Raw genomic sequence first — 17,954 nt, forward strand, 5'->3', positions numbered from 1 at the left:
AAAAAAAACGCATCATACTATCTACCGCAAGGTGATGTGGAAATGATAGTGTTTTCAAACTGTCATTTTCTTGATATAGAAAAGATAAAAGAAAATTATTTTTTAATATATGATTTTACGTTACAAGCTACTCACATGATCATTTATTTTTAATATAAGTGATTACTCATTTTGACTACTTATGTATGTATTTTTTTTAATAATGTCAAATGCTGATAACGCGTGCGTAGCGCGCGCCTGTATTGTTCTAGTTCATAAAGAAAAGAGGACCGCCGATAAAATCGGTGGGGGTGGTGTGGAGGGCCTCTCTAACTCGTTTGTACTAATTACTAATAACTATATATTTAGTAAGAACGGGCTAAGTTAACATAAAGAAAACAACTTCCTAATTCCATTTTTATACAGACACGTATTATAAGACAAAATTCGTGAAATTAATTTGTTTGAATATTTGATTTCAAGTTTCTTAAAAGTCAGCAATTTTCATTTCTCTATTAGAAGATATACAAAATTCAAAATTTTATTTTTGATAACTCATTAATAAATTTTGTATTAGTATTTTTCTGATTTCTCATATACATATATACGTTTCTTTTCAAGAATAGATGATCTGAGAATCACTCTGTTCTGCAGCCATTGAAAAGCCTTGTCGACCGATAAAATATCGGCCTAGTGGTTTTGTGTTCAACAGAGAATGCCGTTTTGCAATTATTATAAAATTCGTGTTTTGTATGCACCAGTTCGTATTTTTTCCTTTTTTCTCTAGAAGAAGAGAAAAGGTAAAATGATGAACTGATGCAAAAGTTAATTCAACCAAAAAGAACTGATTCTGACTTGGTCTCAGACACATCGATTGGTTGTCTGTTTTGTTTGGCTAACGGATTGATAATCATGGACATAGGGAAGATTCAAACCTATAACGGCAAATTGTGGACATTGCCGACACGATCGTGGACATTGGCTACATAGTTCAATGTCCACGTTTTGTGGATTCAAAATAAAGTAACAGTTAAATCCCGGGCATGGCCGCTCTCAGGTTTCTCTCTGTATCTACTTACCATCAGTCTTGAAAATTAGATGCGTTATCCTAAGAATAGTGGATCTTGCATGTAGTTTACATCCACTTCTTCAGAGGGCAGTAGTGCGTGGCAGTATTTTGCGGTTACAAGTTAGGCTGTCGTGTCCTCTTTCAAGTTTCTCTCTGCTGAAGCTGAAGTTGGTCGCGATAGAAAATGGAGGTTGGTAGAAGTGGAACATCGCGAGTTTAGAGGTTTTGTGGACTCTACTTCGTCCGTCACCCGCTGTCATCAGTCACCTTTCCTAACCTCTCACTGCTTTCGCTCCACGGATGTCCCGGTATCTTTGGTACAGTGTAACTGGTGCAATAATTGATTACCGGTGATCTAATCGCGCGTGAACAATAACATGATGTCGCGGTCAGTGCGCGCGGAGACTCGTAGTCGTGCCAAGGATGACATTAAACGTGTAATGCAAGTAGTTGATAAAGTTCGCCATTGGTAAGTTTCCTGTGTTGTGTCGAAGGGAGAAAAAAAGGCGGATGAAGGAAATTACCAGGTTTTACGTTTATCATTTATCGCTTGTTTCTTGGAAGATGTTCTCATGGATCATACGGAGAAAATGAAACAAGTGCTTTAGTTTTGTTTCATTATCGGAAGAGCGTGCAATCGCATGTATGTACCATACGTGCAAGGCAGTTACTGATGTTCGTAGTTGAAAAATATCCGTTTCGAGTCTCAAAATTATATAAAAGCTATATAACAGAAGCTTTTAATCTGCTAAAAACAAATATTCGAATAAGAGCATTGTCAGTTCGATCGAAGATTTTATATCTGAACTTTGGATAGAGTGATAGAATTTGTCACAGTATAAGGATAAACGTATATTAAATACATTTTAGCTATGAAGGATTTTTCCTTCGTCTTTTATTGTACGACGAATGTTTTTACTCTTCTATAAAATTCTATAAAATTCGTTATTTATATGAAAATAAATGGATAGAATTCTGAATACATATATGATCACAGGGAAAAGAAATGGGTTACAATAGGAGAGACAACTATGAAAATATATAAATGGGTTCCAATCTCGACACTCGATCAGGTATCTCACTCAAGAACATGATACATGCTGATTAAAATTAAAGCAAATAATTAAGAATTATTATTTTATTTTATAGAAGAAAAAAGGAAAGACAGTTTCTGACAAGGAAAATGGTTTACCAAGAAAAGGAGGAATAGAGTCATCAAATTCTAATTTTGGTCTTACAGAAGATTCCAATACGTGTGAGTTTAGTTTTGATAATTTGTGAAAACTGTTCGTGAAGATTATTATCGTTGATTAATATAAAATATACATTTTTTCTGACACTAGGTTTCTCTACTGTTAGTGATTCTCAAGGACTGACAGATTTCTCTGCACATTTGGGCTTTTCAGAAGACTCGAATTCACAAAACAGCGAACCTGCACCTAAGAGATTAAAGACTGACTAATGTTTGATCCACAATCAGCATCACCGCCAATATGTTGAATAGAGATTACCATTAAGGAATCTATCTCTTTCGTGAACTTGCACTTGATAATTTTTACTTCTCAGTATGAATGGATCACAAGAAAAGTTTGTCTTATCTGTTTCATTCAAATTTAGTGAGATATAGATAATATATATTATATATACATACATATACTGTGACTGCAAATAGTATCGATCCTATGAAACGTTTTGAATTATGTATAATGGGGTTTATTTGTTTTATGTATGAATTTATTGCCAACTTGCCCATTGAATTTAGAAACAACAGTCGGCTAACTGAATAGAATAATATCAGGCGAGTGCTCAATCCTTTCATGTATGTATATTACTTTTACCTTAATATTTAAGTTTTAAATCAATTACTTGTATAATCCATATAGAATGAAGCTTAGAATTGAACTTTGATTACAAATCAATCACTCCTATACACTAAGTTATACGCGTCATCCCAAACAGTTTATTAAATAGGACTTCTTGTAGCTGCGTGCGTAATTCGGCTCGTAATTTTCTATTCCAAGTTCGATCCCAAGGACGCTCCGTATCGCGGTTTTTCAACACTGTTAATAATAGATTGATTAAGAAGGCCATTTTTTCAAATTGTTTGAAAATAAAAATGGAAATTTGAATTTGGTATAGTGCAGTATTCTCGATTCTGATGATCTATGTGTCATATAATCTTAACTGGATAGATTGAAGGCACATTCGCCGGCAAAAACTAGTAACATAAAACAGTTTATTAAATTCTTGTTTCCATATAATCCTTCTAATAGTGATACATAGTTTGAGAAGCAATTAATTCGTCAATAGGTTTTATGTTCAATCTTAATCCTCATTTTATCTCGGTTTATAAGTTGATTAAAGAATTAAAAGTTTTAATTAAAAGAATATAAGGTGATTGTAACCTGTTTCAAAACCAGTAAAATAATACATATGTATATGTTTCACTTCTAACTCTTTCAAGATTCTAGAGTATGAGATTGTAAAAGTGACTTCAAACATTGGAAAACGTTTGATAACAAAAGCGGATTGTACATTCGCGGCAATTATATAATAACATATATGTTATGTTATATACCATACCGCAATTATTTTTTTTTAACTATTTTTCTTACTATAATGATATATTGCTTCATCAAAGAGTATTCGTGCCAACTACCAGAAATAATTAGTTTTGGAAAAACAAGTGTCAAGTGCTGAAAAAGCATACCTTTACATTTATAGTTCACGCTTCTGATAGTCCTTTAAAATCATTGTATATATCTCAAATATCATTTTTCCTTCATCTATTGATTTTATACTATAGAAGAACTTGCATTCCTCTATGTTATAGCACCGTGACATGTACAAAGTAAGCTTGAGCTCATACGAATAAAATAGTTGATCTCTTAATCAGTGCATACTATCCATCGCTTAAAAATATTATAAAACATTTGTAGTATGTTTGTATAAAGACGTAAATGTTAGTAAGAATATCTTTATATCTAAAGATATTCTTACTAATTGTTATAGCGAGTATTCCAAAATGTAAAAAAGTACATGTGAATTGTAAGAATATCTAATTTGTAAGAATATTTTCACTTAAATTGTGTTTAACGAAATCAAAATTTGATGAAACAAATTATCAAAAGTGTAAAGAATATTCGTTATTTTCAAAATTTTTTTTAAATATATGTATATTTATGATTTTTTTTTTACAAAAACGATGTATATTTAATATTAATTTGGAGTATTTAAAAATCTATATACAACATTATATATGTAAAAAAATTCATTTATTAAAAATTTTATTTAATCACTATTACCAGGGTAATATTTTACCATCATACTGTACGAAACAACCGGTTTGTTTTTCTGTTAATGAGTTTAAGGTATCCAAAATGCAACTGACACTGCTGTTGACGTCCATTGGAGCGTTGCTACCACCCAGATCGGTACGCACCCATCCTGGATGTAAACATGCCACCAAAATCCCATCTGTTTTTAAATCGACACTCATCGATTTTGTCGCCGCGTTAAGTGCTGCCTGTTTTGTAAGTGAAAAACAATTTCGCAAAATTATTTCAAGTGTTTAACAATACAAGATATGTATTGATTAATTTTAGAGTATAATGCCTATTCTATAACAGTCCTATATGTAGTTGTAAGAATTGATTAACCAAGTTGAATATGAGGAGAATATTTAACTATGATTGATCAACTCTTACAACTACAATTTGGCTATTGCAAAACAGGCATAATGTAGGTTTCCCAATTTTGAAACTTAAAAATTTATAATTATGCATACAGTAATATAAGTGTAATATATTTTACAAATTTTATTAAATTCAATTATGCATTTTAATAAAAATGAACAATATCTTGAGTTTTATGGAACTGATAAACAACGTGATTTATTTTATTTTATTATTAATTTTATATTAATTAAAAAGGCATTAACTTTAGAGAATCAAAATGGCACTAATTTCAAGAAATTAAAATAACATTACACATAAAAAAGAATGAATACTAAATATGTTTTAATAAGAATAAATGTCGATGTGTCATAAAGAAAATTAAATTGACATTTTTGACAAAAAGATTTATAATTAAGTGAGTCCAACAGACCGTCAGTTCCGGAGGGTTAAAGTTTTACCTTGCTGCATCTGTAAGGATAAAAACCGCCGTCGTCATTTTCAGCAATACTGCCCAGGATAGATGTCATATTAATAACTGCTGCTCTTCTTACACTTAATCCCGTTTTATTCTCGGAATTTTTCGCAGCTATTTTAAGTAGTGGCAGGAAAGCCTTGAATCAATTATTACTCATGTTATGAATCGACGTTATTCGTCAATGTAACATTCATGAATCTAAAAGGACTGTAGGTGTACCTTTGTTAGCATAATCGGTGCCACGGTATTTATGAGAAAAGCATCGGTAATCTGCTGTTTCTTTACGAGGCCAAGACGCGTAAATTTGCTGGAAATACCGGCGTTGTTGAAGAGAACGTTAAGACCAGCGCCATTTACTCTTTCATTCACCGTGTCTACGACTTTCTTGTATCCATCCGTATCCATCAAATCTATATAAAAAGACAGTGTAAAGTTTTTTCTGCGTAAAATCGATCGCGCACGATCGATGCTAAAATTTATTAAACTACATGTTTATGAAAAGTAAGTTCAATTTTGCACGATAAATATTTGATACATCTGAATCTCTTGTATTATACACAAGCATTTGTCAGAGCATGTGTTATAGCATATGTCAATATGAGACTTACTCACATAATGGCATGACACAGCACTCTTTATATTTTCTTTAGACCGTAATAAAATTAAAGAAATTCTGCTTCAATTTTATGATAAGATTAAATTAATTTATTTTTAATAAAATAATGATATAAATATTTTAAAACATATTTGATATCACATTAATTAAAATTTATAATCCTTTCGGAAAAAGACATTTGGAAAAATTCGTCATCTTGTATCATTCAAATATATATAAATAAATATATATATATATAATAGACTATCAAAGTGCTAGTCATGTTGCAAGAATTATTCACTTTGGCGTAATGCTAATTATAAAACAAAAGGCCGCGGCAAATGAAGCGTGCGAGGGAATTAAAAGAATTTGAAGAACCAGGCAGTTTTGCAACACACTGCTCTTATTTATTAAATTATTCATCAAGAAATACGAAGAACATGTGATGTACGTTGTTGTCTCGTTGAATGTTTTACATTGATCGACGAAATTATTACATTATACGAGATATGACGTAGAGATATTTCTGTATATTTTGCATGAATTCAACTCTTTCCCAGTAATGCGATGATTCTCATTATCACAGTTCAATGAATACAAGTCGCATGTCACTCCTCGATAAAGAATAAAAATTGATCTCGTTATCGCGTTCAAGGAAGGATTAATCTTTGACGTTTCTTAAGTAGAAAATTTTAGAATTAGGTGTTATCAGATAGTATGTATTGATCAGTATCGATCAAGCTCAGCAAAATGGCGTCTTTTTTTCTACAATAGGAATGTTCGCAACGTGTTTCGCTGTAGACATTTCGATTGTGTTCGGGTTTTATCATTTTTCTTCGTTTCGTATCTGTCTGGTGAACGGTCGCAAAGATGAAAGCACGTAAACTGAATAAGGCAAAAGCATGGTTGGTGTGTTGCGAAAAATCACAAATCGTCGATTCTGATTCGAGCGATCGAGAAGTCGAGGAGCGGAAAGCGCGGAATAAAGCGAAGAAGCCGCTGGACAATAAGGAAGAGGATAAAGTTGGGAATAAAACGGAGAGCGATGTGGAGAGTAAAGTGGAGAACATAGTAGAAAATCAGGTAGACAAGACGGAGGAGAATACAGTGGGGAGCAAAACGCAGGGTGATATTGAGAATGAAGTGGAGAAGAAATTGGAGAACCACAGGGATAAGATAGAAAATAAATTGGAGGTCAAGACAGAGGACGATGTTAAAACGGAGAATCAGACGGACAAAGTAGAGGGTACAGAAAGGAACGAAACGGAAGTTGATGTCTTGAATGACGTGGAAAACAAAGTGGAGAACAAAGTGAAGATAGACAAGACGGAGACTAAACTGCTGACCAACGCGGAGGACGATGTCAAGAACAAGGTGGAGAACAAAGTAGAAGTCCAGATAGACGAAGTGGCGAATAAAGCGGGGAGCAAAAGGGAGAGTGTTATCGAGAATGAAATGGAGAACAAAGGGGAGAACCAGATAGACGAGACGGAGAGTAAACTACTTGCCAAGACGGAAGGTGACATTGAGAATAACGTAGAGAAAGTAGAAGATAAAGCGGGAAGTAAAATTAACGATGATAATATCGAGAATAAAATAGAAAGTAAAGCAGAGAGTCAGACGGATCAGACGGAAAATAAATTGCGGACCGAAACGGAGAGTCATGTTAAAATAGGGAATCAAGAGGAGAACCAAGTAGAAAATAAAATGGGAAGAAAGGCGGAAGACGAAGTCGAGAATGTGATAAAAATCAAAGCGGAAAGCAAAGTGGAGACAGACATCAATACCGACAATAAGGTGGATAATGAAGAAAAGCAGGAAAATGTTCCTCCCACGTCACACACAAGTAAGATATCAGCATTTTTCTTCAACCGGTAATTTAAATATGCTTCTGTATGAATACTCAATCACCATAACGTATTCTTATCCTAAAATTAATTGTTTTCTTATGCCATTGTCGCATATGTTATTTCATCATCGCGCTATAACTGGTATAACCAGTATAACCAGTGTAATTTTTCTTTAATTTATGTGTACTTTTTTTAAGCTATTTTAGTCAATACATGCGGTTTACGAAAAATTTACACCGTTAAATTTGTGATCCGCAATCTATACTCCATAACGGAATAGCGAGAATTTTGGCTTACCTATCTCGATGATCTGTACGGTCGACGATTTATCGGCGAGCGCGCGTAATTCCTGTAAAGATTTTCGCTCATTTTTTTCTTCTTTCTATTCAACCGCAATTCGAACATGGCCGGCAAGATCCACGCGATTATCTCGACGATACTTTAATCAGACCGCATATAATATGATAGCGCGAAAAACCGACCCGTTTTTACCAATGTAGATTAATTTTAATCTCGGCTCAGCTTACCCTTCATCATTTTTAGTATTAGAAAAAGATGGAGAGTTAGTTGAATCGAGATTAAAATTAAATTATATGTAGAAGTAGGAATCGGGTTTATATTTCTATTAACGATGATGAATTTTAACTTAACTTTTAGTTACTCCAGTTGAGTATAATTCACATTTGCGATCTCGGTTTTTAGCTTCCTCTTTATCCTTTTCTAATTCGTAGAACTAGAAAAAATAAAAAGTGAGTCGAACATTAGTATAATAAACGGGCGTATATTGTAGAATCAGAAGAATAAGAACTAGAACATTAATTTCTATCAGTGTATGCTCTCTAAATTTTTTGGAGTAGAATCTTACTTTGATGTCTATTTCTATATCAATGTAGTTTAATACTTTAATCTCGCGATTTAATTCTTCATCATCTTCTAGTTATAAGAATTAGAAAAAAAGTAAGTTAAATCGAGATATTGAAGTTAATTGCAAACATTGGTAGAAACAGGCATACGTGAGACAACTTTATGTGTGTGATGAGAGTTAACTTGAAAAAAGAGCGGCTTAATTTTCAATCCTCACAATGAGATTTCACTTTTTAGAGTGACGTTCTCTCCTGTTTCTACCAATCTAGATTAACTTTAATTTTAATTTAACTTTATCTCTTTTCGGTTCTAAGAATTAAGAAAGGATAAAAAAAGATACGTAGTAAATTGAACTGAGGCTAATCTACCTTGGTAGAAATGGATATTGGTCGATCGGTTTGCGCAACGATATCGGAATCGAGGAGTATTGCGAGGTGTTGCGTTCGCTGATTCATACTTAGCGAAATTACGACGAAGAGTGGTGGAAGATGACGGAGGAACCGTATAATAGATGGCGGTGACGGTGACTTACAGTTACGAGGACGCGTTCGCCGGTGACGTCGCGGTGGTGTCAGTGTGATTTAACCATTGCTCGCATCGAGTTCGGTAATAAGGTCAAACAACGAGAGACTTTGACACTTCGACGTTCCACGTGTAAGATAAATTGCGGGAAAAATTTTGTCTTTTACGAAAGGAGCAAAACGAGTCGCGATGGCACCGATCGGTAAGTACCCACCGCGTTTCTTTCACAAAATAGGTAAGTTGCGTAACGCGTGAAACGATCGTGCTTTTGTAATTAATTCGGTTCGAACAAACGGAACGTACGCCCTGTATCCCATCCCCGCCGGCCTCGCTTACCGTCGCCTTGCTCGCGTCACGGCAAGTCGCGAAGATGTAGTCCGGTGGTCTCGGCGAGTCGACCAGATGCCTCACCAGGCCCAGGCCGAGACCGCGGTTGCAGCCAGTTACAAGGATCGATTTCATCGCGCACGGCACTTCCCAGGAAGTGCCGGAGGACCAACCAAGACCGGCGTCGCGGTAAACCGCGGACAAAAAGCGCGACGACACTATATTATCACGACGCGCGTCTCGAAGACGCCCTCACTCCTCGTCGGTGCGCAGCACGGCGCGTCACTGACGGCTGGCCGCTGACGTCACGTGCTCCGACAATCGTGAATTGCAACATCGTATGTCGCCGATTATCATGGCGACACTGACGGTGTTCGCGCGGCTCGTGTCATCTCAATGCGCGCACGCCAGGTTGCTCAGGTTAGCGGGTCGGCAATCGCTGCTTGCCGGATGCGACGCCGCCGGTCTCGTCTACGGTAGAAGCGCGATGGCCTGCATGTGCAGTGAGTGTGGTTTAGGGGGATGATTGGAGAATAATTGGGGTTGCGGTTTGTTATGTAAAAATTGCGTCACACCGGTTGGCGCGCAAACACGAAGGTCCCCCACGACTGTTTACTCTGATTTATGACGTTCAAGGATAACAGATTTTGACGTGTCCTCTACGCGATGTTTTTCTAGACGTCCATGAATGTGTTTGTCCATGAAAAACTTTTATTCTTTATAACACGTTGTGTAACACTTAATTTTTTTTTTAGAATTTACTCCGTTAAAAAATCTTTTTCTTCTCTCTCTCTACATGATATACAGATGAAATTATATTTTAGCGGATCATGGCTATGATTATGATCTCTTGGTCATTGGCGGAGGATCTGGTGGCTTGGCAGCAGCTAAGGAAGCCGTAGGACTGGGAGCGAAAGTTGCAGTTTTGGATTACGTGACTCCTTCTCCTCTCGGAACTACTTGGGGTTTGGGCGGTACCTGCGTCAACGTAGGATGTATACCGAAAAAACTCATGCATCAAGCTGCGTTGCTCGGTGAAGCTGTTCATGTATGCAAACATTCCTAACTATTACTTGCTTTCCATTTTCATCAATTCCGATAATATCATTCAAAGTCGTAATTCTCTCTCATAAATGCATGGTTCTTTTCATTCTGTCAAGTAAGAGTCAACTGAGTTTTTACTTACAATCTGTTCAAACTTGGGACTATATACTTTACTGATGATGAGTTTCGTTAAACCATGTTAAAAGAATAGGATTATAAATCTAAATTTTAATACACGACTTTCATGTCAGTATCATTGAAATAAAAATGGAAAGCAAATATTGTGATTAAAATGATGTAAATGATTTATGTCTAATCTGTGAATCATCTTGATTTTAGGAAGCAGCAACGTTCGGTTGGCAGTTGGATCCTAAGTCTGTGAAAATTGACTGGGAAGCCTTGAGAACCGCTGTACAAAATCATGTCAAGTCTGTAAACTGGGTTACTCGCGTTGAGCTTAGGACAAAGTTAGTTGTTTTTAATTAGTATTTTCTAATTTCTCTATTTATATATCAATTAATGTCCATATTATTCATCTTTATGTATTAATTTATGTTATTCATATCTCGCGTAAAGTACACGGTAATGTCGTTTCTCTTGAGCTATATTATTTAATTCTTGTTTACTCGATCTATATGTATTTATCTGTATTAAATATTCATCTGTAGGAAAGTTAATTATTTCAACGCTCTTGGACATTTCACGGACTCACACACAGTAGTTGGAGTTAACAAGAAAGGAGAAAAAAACATTCTTACAGCTAAAAATATTTTAATCGCAGTAGGCGGTAGACCTAGGTATCCCGATATTCCTGGTGCTATAGAATATGGTATAAGTAGCGACGATATCTTCAGTTTGGAACGTGCTCCAGGGAAAACCCTTATTGTCGGCGCTGGATGTATCCTTCAACTGCATTTTACGTGATTTTATTTGTCAGATTTTCTATTGTAATTATATGCGAATGTGCAGATTAAGATTCTCCTTAATAATGAGATATAGATATTGGTCTGGAATGTGCCGGCTTTCTTAATGGCTTAGGTTACGATACAACACTAATGATTCGATCGATGGTGTTGCGTGGATTTGATCGGCAAATGGCAAACCATATTGCCGATGAGATGGAGCAACGCGGTGTGAAGTTTAATTATGAGGCAAAGCTTAAGAAAGTTTCAAAACGAGAAGATGGCCGTCTTCTAGCTGACTGGATCGACAAGGTATGCATTTGTCGACGAACTTGTATGTACAAATGAAATAAATAAGTCTATATTAGAGTGTAATATAATATAATATTCTTAGGACGGCGAAATTCATCAAGACATATATGATACTGTTCTATTTGCCATCGGTAGACGATCGCTCACTCAAGAATTGAAACCGGAAAACGCCGGATTGAAACTTATTCCAGAAACTGGCAAGATTGATGCAGTTAATGAACAAACGAACGTTCCAAACATTTACGCGGTTGGTGATGTACTTCACGTAAGTTTTTTCAGTATTTTATAACGATTTTATCTCGAAAATATGTTAAAACACAATTTAAATAATTTTAGACATTTTTATTATTTTCATATTTCTCATATTAAATTATAATGTGTGAGTTAAATTACAAATATAATGGAAAATTTATAATGTATAATATAAATTATCTCTTTTGCCTTTTTTTGCAGAAAAAACCTGAATTAACGCCTGTTGCTATACACGCTGGTAAACTGTTAGCTAGAAGATTATATGGTAATTCGACCGAGAAAATGGATTACACAAATGTAGCGACGACAGTGTTCACTCCTTTGGAATATGGTTGCGTCGGGTTAAGTGAAGAAGCGGCAGTTGCGCTCCACGGAGAAGATGAGATAGAGATTTTTCACGCGTACTACAAACCAACGGAATTCTTTGTACCCCAGAAGAACGTTGATCGTTGTTACGTGAAGGTTGTCGCGCTTAGACACGGCGATGAAACGGTGCTCGGAATGCATTTTGTCGGTCCTAACGCAGGCGAAGTGATTCAAGGATTTGCTGCTGCTATTAAGTATGGTTCAAAATAATTCGTCAATAATTTCTTCAAAAATTTCACTTCGGAACTTTAAAACTCATATTTCATTATATTTTTTATAGATGTGGTTTAACAATCCCGAAACTGAAGTCTACTGTCGGTATTCATCCAACTGTAGCGGAGGAGTTTACGCGCATACATATTACCAAACGTTCAGGCTTGGATCCTAAACCCCAAAGTTGCTGCAGTTAAATCGATATGCACGTAGCATCATCGTGTTTTTCTCGATTCAGATTTATACCGATTATTCATTAGGAGATACGCGAGTCGTACTCCTATGGCAGGGATCAGCTGAACATCTTTCGGCTGAAACAGTTTTTCCGCTCTTACGTAAGAAAGCTCTGAATTACCGCAGTATTACATAAAAAAACAGCGAAAGGATATAGAATCCAGAAAGAGAGAACAGATGATTGTAATCCGTTACGTCAAGTTAATGTGACTTTTTATACATATTATTTTTCTAAGGAATGCGCCTTATGTCATATGCGTTATCGACGTAAAAAATTATCGTGATGCTTATTTGATAGCAATAATAATAAATCACTATTAATAAAATGTTGAAGTTGTGATTTACATGATTGCTATATCTTCTAAAATAATTCCTTTTATGGACAAACAAATCTTGTTCAATACTCAAAGTAAATTTTCTATTTAAACAGAATTATTTATTTTACAATTAGTTTCTACATATGCGTTATCGACGTAAAAAATTATCGTGATGCTTATTTGATAGCAATAATAATAAATCACTATTAATAAAATGTTGAAGTTGTGATTTACATGATTGCTATATCTTCTAAAATAATTCCTTTTATGGACAAACAAATCTTGTTCAATACTCAAAGTAAATTTTCTATTTAAACAGAATTATTTATTTTACAATTAGTTTCTTAAAAAAGAAACGGTAATAGCAAATAAATAATACAATTAGTCTTTAATACTTTTACCTTGAATTTTTAAAGTAAATTCTTTTATTCTTTTTACCTTATGTTCAAAATAATAACATTTTATATAATAACCATCAGAGAGAAACCTGAGAGCGATTATACCGATCTTTTTCGTGTACCTTACCTCGTAAAATAATGTTTACGTTTTTGTGGTTCTCTTCCAGGCTATTACAGTGATTAGACAAGGACAAACAATTAACTTTGACCATTCGTTTTTGTTTAACTCGCGTAATAACATAAAAGAGTATAATAACATAACATTTTTGAATCCGCTCCAATACTTTCTTTCTCTTCTTTATCCTTTACGAAATTCAGAAGTCGATCATTTACCTATTGTAACTATTTTCTCTATAACAGAAATGTGAAAAGTGAAAATTGAGATACGCGCGCGCACGCACACACACACTTTTTTGTAGTTGGTACAATTAAAAAATTTTATATCTTTAAAAAATACATGTGACGTTAAGTTAAATAATGCATTTTAATGATATAATTATAGAAAGAATTGTAAAATTACTACTATATATTTAGTTAGAATAGAAAGATCTTTCAATAAAAATACACAGAGATATATGTATACCACTTACGTTTTATTTTATGAAAATTAAAGATAGTATTACTTGATTCTTATTTTTTATTTAATACAATTTTTTTATGTGAATATACTTATACAGAGTGATCTTATGCGTTCGTATATTGTTATTAATAATGTTCCTTACGATTAGTATATCATTGAAATATTTTATTACCACATGTTAAAATCTCCGATATAAATTAAATATTACTGCATCGTGATAAAACTTTTTTGTTATTTCAATGCCACGTCAATTATATCAGCAAAATAATTAAAAAAAATGATACAGATGGAAACTAATAATAGGATACTATAATGATGACTTGTAGGATGTCGTAACATTTACTGTGTGATTTTATAATTGCATCAAGTAATTTCCTGAAAAGGGAGACAATAATGTATGCTATCATCTTATCATCGTTTTATTATTTAATTAGATTAATTTCTATTATTTTATTAAAAGACGAATCGGGGAATTTACCAAGCCTCAATTACCTATGAATCTTCTATATAAATATATAACTTGTAATGAATAAATAGATGAATGCATTATAAATATAAGTATATAAGGCATGTCACTTCTACATGTATCATTTCACAACTAGCTTTACTACGAAACAGTGCAGTTTGTATAAGTAAGCATTTAAACGAAATAAACGATTGAAGTCGAAAGCAAGTAATTTACAGGTATTTAGTCAGTGTACTCAATTATTTTTTATCAATATTATACCCTCTTATCACTGATATTCAATCGAGATTTGTTAAAAAATTTAAATAAAATCTTAATGTGACAAATATTGTAATTACAATATATGTAGTATAGTTTTTGATACACTATATTTTGAAAATATAGGATTATCTTGTCAATGATGCAAAAATGTGATACATGTGTAAAATATAATATAAATAAATAGAGTTTTAATGAAAATTTTATGATATATTATGTATACAAACTTAATATATACAGTGTGACAATTAACTTTCTGGATTGAGGCCGTAAAAATAATAATAATGTTAATGCGTATCAACAAAAATTTTCTGTCAACAAAAATGCTATTAATATGATTCAATTTTTAGTTTAAATAATAAAAAAAACCGATGCTAAATAAACCTGAAGGGTAGAAACATTGTTCGGAAATAAACTATATTAAATGATAACATTATAAATAGTTTTGATCTTTTTTTTTATTAATATAATGTATATGGTTTTAATTCGAGAACTTAATCGTCACACTATATGTGTATCATAATTAAAAAAAAATGTTTTTACAAAAATTATACATTAATGAAAATTTTGAATAATCTACAAATTGCTAAACTGCAAACGCACAAACATTACTGATAACTGTAAAATCTTAGGACTTAGAACACACTTGTTTATTTTATAGATAATTTTGAAGTCATATAAATAATTTTCCGTACATAATCTCTTTCCTTAAATTTTCTATATAAGTAATTTAAGTGTAAATAATCTTATATCTTAAAATATAATAAAAATCGAATATTTATAAAAAGTCTTACTTTTAAGTAATTACTTAAATTAGAAGAAATGAGACATGACAAATATATAAATTTAATTCAGCAATGCAATAAAAATTGCTCCACTTTCTGAAACTAATAAGAAAACCTAATGCAAATGTAAGTAGATAGAGTGGGACTTTAAAATACTATAACTTACTAAGGAAATAATTTTGAAGACACGAATTATACTTGCACGTTATAATTAAAGAGCAATTCAAGCACTTTTTACTATGCAACGTTGTCAGAACATTACAGTTGTACACGCGCAACTATTCAAGGCCATAGATTGTGTCAGACATTTTATGTGCGTTTTTATCAATGCATATTAACTTAATAATATCTTGGTTTAATTTATTCTTTTTTATCAATATTGATAAAAAAGAATTAATTTATCTTTTTCTTCTTCTTATTATTAGAAGAAAAAAGGTACAAAATAAGTTAATTGAGATGGTTTTTCATTAATATTTTTTATCAAAGAAATTTTTTGCACAATTGCAAGTCAACATATTTACAGAATCTCAATGCAAAATACACTATTTTATTATTTAATTATAAATTATCAAAAAAGGAAAAAGGAGAAAGTTTTCTATTGCGTTTTTAATTGAAGCAATGTCTTTAAACAAGAAATGCATGCATCTTAAATACAGAAAAAATGATGTAAAACGAACAAAAAAAATTCGAGGAAATGGCGGAAGATAGTGAAGGAAAGAATGAAAAGATTAAAATGAGTGAAGAAAACTGATTGGAAAGGCAGAAAGAGAAAACGTGAATAAATCTCGCCGTAAACAATAAGTTATCGCAAAGAATCGTTTTTGTATTTTGTGACACTGCGGAAGAAAAACAATGATTTGTCGAGAAAATTTTTCAACCCTAATTTTAACTTCAGGAATGGCCCTAGAAAAATGGTTAAATCTATGCTTCGTGGAGAAGATCCTGCGAAAGTCAGAAGAAGACGATTCGATTCAGGTGATCAATATATCTTCAAAACCGGCCACGGACAAGGGTGACAACTATCTTAGCGACATGTTCAGGATTACGGTTGAATTTTCACGTAATAAAGGCGACCGTGAGAGTAAGGAGAAAAAATCAATTATTGTCAAACTTTCGCCTATACTCGAAAGTGTTCGACAAAAATTCGTAAGTTGATTTAATGTATGCATTTTTAATATAGAGATGATATAAAAAGAGTGAAAAGGAGGCAGAGAAAGGGATATATATGTATTAAACTGTATAGTACGTGAATGATTTTATATTATTTCGGAGTAGATTTTTACTTAACGATTAACATAATTTATTTTTGAGTAATCAGTGAATAAAAATAAAATCAGTGATTGAAAACAAAATTATTTTTATAAATCAAATTCAAATAAAAAGCAAATATATATGTATTTTAAAATGTAGATTGTAACAAGGCTCAATAAATTTAAAACTAATGGAGAGAAACAAGGCTATGAGCAAATAAATTCGTTAAATTCTTTAATTTATTCTAATATAATACGAAGAATATCACTTGATTTTTGGCGTTTCGTCCCGGCTTCCACTACTGGACTCATCGGTAAGGCATTGTAGTGGAATATGTATTTTATTTTATTTAAGAATTAATTTTATTAATAGAAATATTTTTCATTTGTTTTAAACAAATTTTAATTTGTGGAACAAAATTATTATTTATTTGTCATCAAGAAGCTAAAAATTTCTACTACACAAATTTTATTTAGACCTTTATATAAAAAATATTGCATGCGCTTGTTAGAGATTAAAAGGTATTTATTAATTCTAAATAAACTCTCTTGTTGCAGATTATACTAGCAGGTTATTTTCACACCGAAATATCAATGATGTCAGATACCTTAGTTAAAATGAATAAATTGTTAGAGCCTAAATATCGTTTAAGCGGGAGAAGCCTATATGTACAAAGTGAAAATCCAACGCTTCTCGTGATAGAAGATCTCATGTCTCTTGGCTTTCAAATGGCCGATCGTTTATCAGGTCTTGATTTAGCTCATTCCATATTAGCGGTTCAAGGACTTGCCAGGTTTCATGCAGCCTCTGTCGCCATATGCGAAAAGGTAAATCACCCGTGAGTCAGTTGTAATACTGTAGTTGTTAAGGATTTAAGTCAATAATATGAATCCTAGAACTATCTCAGGAATAAATCTTTAGCATTGACAAGCAATTTAATATTAAAAATATAAAAGATATATGTAAAATATTTTGATATATTATTTTAACTACATGAATATCACACTACTATAAAATTCTTTTACGCTATATTATTTAAAATTTTTATCAGAAATATTACAAGCAGTAATTACAGAGACATTTAAAAATTTCATATAATAGACAATAATTTGAAGAGACAAATATTTATAATTTTAATTGCTACAAATATTGTTAAAAGACAATTTTATAGAAAATTTTAGAATTCATGTACTTAAAAAAAAAGAACAATTTAAAGTA

At 32.7% G+C, this 17,954-nt stretch overlaps 4 protein-coding genes across 6 annotated transcripts; 3 read left to right on the forward strand and 1 right to left on the reverse strand.

Annotated features, from left to right (window-relative positions):
• The first annotated feature begins 1,303 nt into the window (after positions 1–1,303).
• Positions 1,304–2,534, forward strand: BCL7-like (chromatin remodeling complex subunit BCL7B-like protein). Its single transcript, XM_018541434.1, has 4 exons — positions 1,304–1,517; positions 2,046–2,121; positions 2,198–2,303; positions 2,392–2,534. The coding sequence occupies exons 1-4, from the start codon at positions 1,426–1,428 to the stop codon at positions 2,508–2,510; spliced, it is 393 nt and encodes a 130-aa protein (XP_018396936.1). The 5' UTR covers positions 1,304–1,425; the 3' UTR covers positions 2,511–2,534.
• Positions 2,535–4,349: 1,815 nt separating this feature from the next.
• sni (SDR family oxidoreductase sniffer) lies at positions 4,350–9,604 on the reverse strand. Its single transcript, XM_018541438.1, has 5 exons — positions 9,368–9,604; positions 7,943–7,994; positions 5,420–5,610; positions 5,184–5,336; positions 4,350–4,574 (listed from the first exon to the last, which is right to left on the reverse strand). Exons 1-5 carry the CDS (start codon positions 9,491–9,493, stop codon positions 4,350–4,352), a joined length of 747 nt encoding a protein of 248 aa, XP_018396940.1. The 5' UTR covers positions 9,494–9,604.
• On the forward strand, positions 6,532–12,967 carry Trxr1 (Thioredoxin reductase 1). Of its 3 annotated transcripts, none has more exons than XM_018541435.1 (8): positions 6,532–7,641; positions 10,183–10,406; positions 10,742–10,869; positions 11,071–11,300; positions 11,402–11,616; positions 11,699–11,881; positions 12,070–12,428; positions 12,515–12,967. In XM_018541435.1, exons 1-8 carry the CDS (start codon positions 6,666–6,668, stop codon positions 12,642–12,644), a joined length of 2,445 nt encoding a protein of 814 aa, XP_018396937.1. In that variant the 5' UTR covers positions 6,532–6,665; the 3' UTR covers positions 12,645–12,967. The 3 variants fall into 3 exon arrangements, with proteins under 3 accessions (XP_018396937.1, XP_018396939.1, XP_018396938.1); XM_018541437.1 differs by lacking the exon at positions 6,532–7,641 and adding an exon at positions 9,154–9,233 and having other exon boundaries at positions 12,515–12,966; XM_018541436.1 differs by lacking the exon at positions 6,532–7,641 and adding an exon at positions 9,687–9,861 and having other exon boundaries at positions 12,515–12,966.
• Positions 12,968–16,382: 3,415 nt separating this feature from the next.
• On the forward strand, positions 16,383–17,563 carry LOC108775148 (uncharacterized; the record flags this gene model as incomplete). Its single annotated transcript, XM_018541432.1, has 2 exons — positions 16,383–16,631; positions 17,294–17,563. Coding segments are annotated over exons 1-2 (519 nt in total), but the record flags the coding sequence as incomplete, so codon positions are not given.
• Positions 17,564–17,954: the final 391 nt, after the last annotated feature.

This window comes from Cyphomyrmex costatus, unplaced genomic scaffold (genome assembly GCF_001594065.2).
Source record: "Cyphomyrmex costatus isolate MS0001 unplaced genomic scaffold, Ccosl1.0 scaffold2865, whole genome shotgun sequence".
In the NCBI taxonomy this organism is placed as follows: domain Eukaryota; kingdom Metazoa; phylum Arthropoda; class Insecta; order Hymenoptera; family Formicidae; genus Cyphomyrmex; species Cyphomyrmex costatus.

What these genes read in the sequence shown, in the direction of transcription:
- Trxr1 (XM_018541435.1), top strand. Translation starts at nt 6,666, where the DNA reads ATGAAAGCACGTAAACTGAATAAGGCAAAAGCATGGTTGGTGTGTTGC. An exon ending in TCCTCCCACGTCACACACAA is followed by an intron (nt 7,642 to 10,182) that starts GTAAGATATCAG and finishes ATTATATTTTAG; the next exon opens with CGGATCATGGCTATGATTAT. An exon ending in CCTTATTGTCGGCGCTGGAT is followed by an intron (nt 11,301 to 11,401) that starts GTATCCTTCAAC and finishes AATGAGATATAG; the next exon opens with ATATTGGTCTGGAATGTGCC.
- BCL7-like (XM_018541434.1), top strand. Translation starts at nt 1,426, where the DNA reads ATGATGTCGCGGTCAGTGCGCGCGGAGACTCGTAGTCGTGCCAAGGAT. An exon ending in GTTGATAAAGTTCGCCATTG is followed by an intron (nt 1,518 to 2,045) that starts GTAAGTTTCCTG and finishes ATATGATCACAG; the next exon opens with GGAAAAGAAATGGGTTACAA. An exon ending in CAATCTCGACACTCGATCAG is followed by an intron (nt 2,122 to 2,197) that starts GTATCTCACTCA and finishes TTTATTTTATAG; the next exon opens with AAGAAAAAAGGAAAGACAGT.
- sni (XM_018541438.1), bottom strand. Translation starts at nt 9,493, where the DNA reads ATGAAATCGATCCTTGTAACTGGCTGCAACCGCGGTCTCGGCCTGGGC. An exon ending in CGTACAGATCATCGAGATAG is followed by an intron (nt 5,611 to 7,942) that starts GTAAGCCAAAAT and finishes CTTTTTATATAG; the next exon opens with ATTTGATGGATACGGATGGA. An exon ending in CACCGATTATGCTAACAAAG is followed by an intron (nt 5,337 to 5,419) that starts GTACACCTACAG and finishes AATTGATTCAAG; the next exon opens with GCTTTCCTGCCACTACTTAA.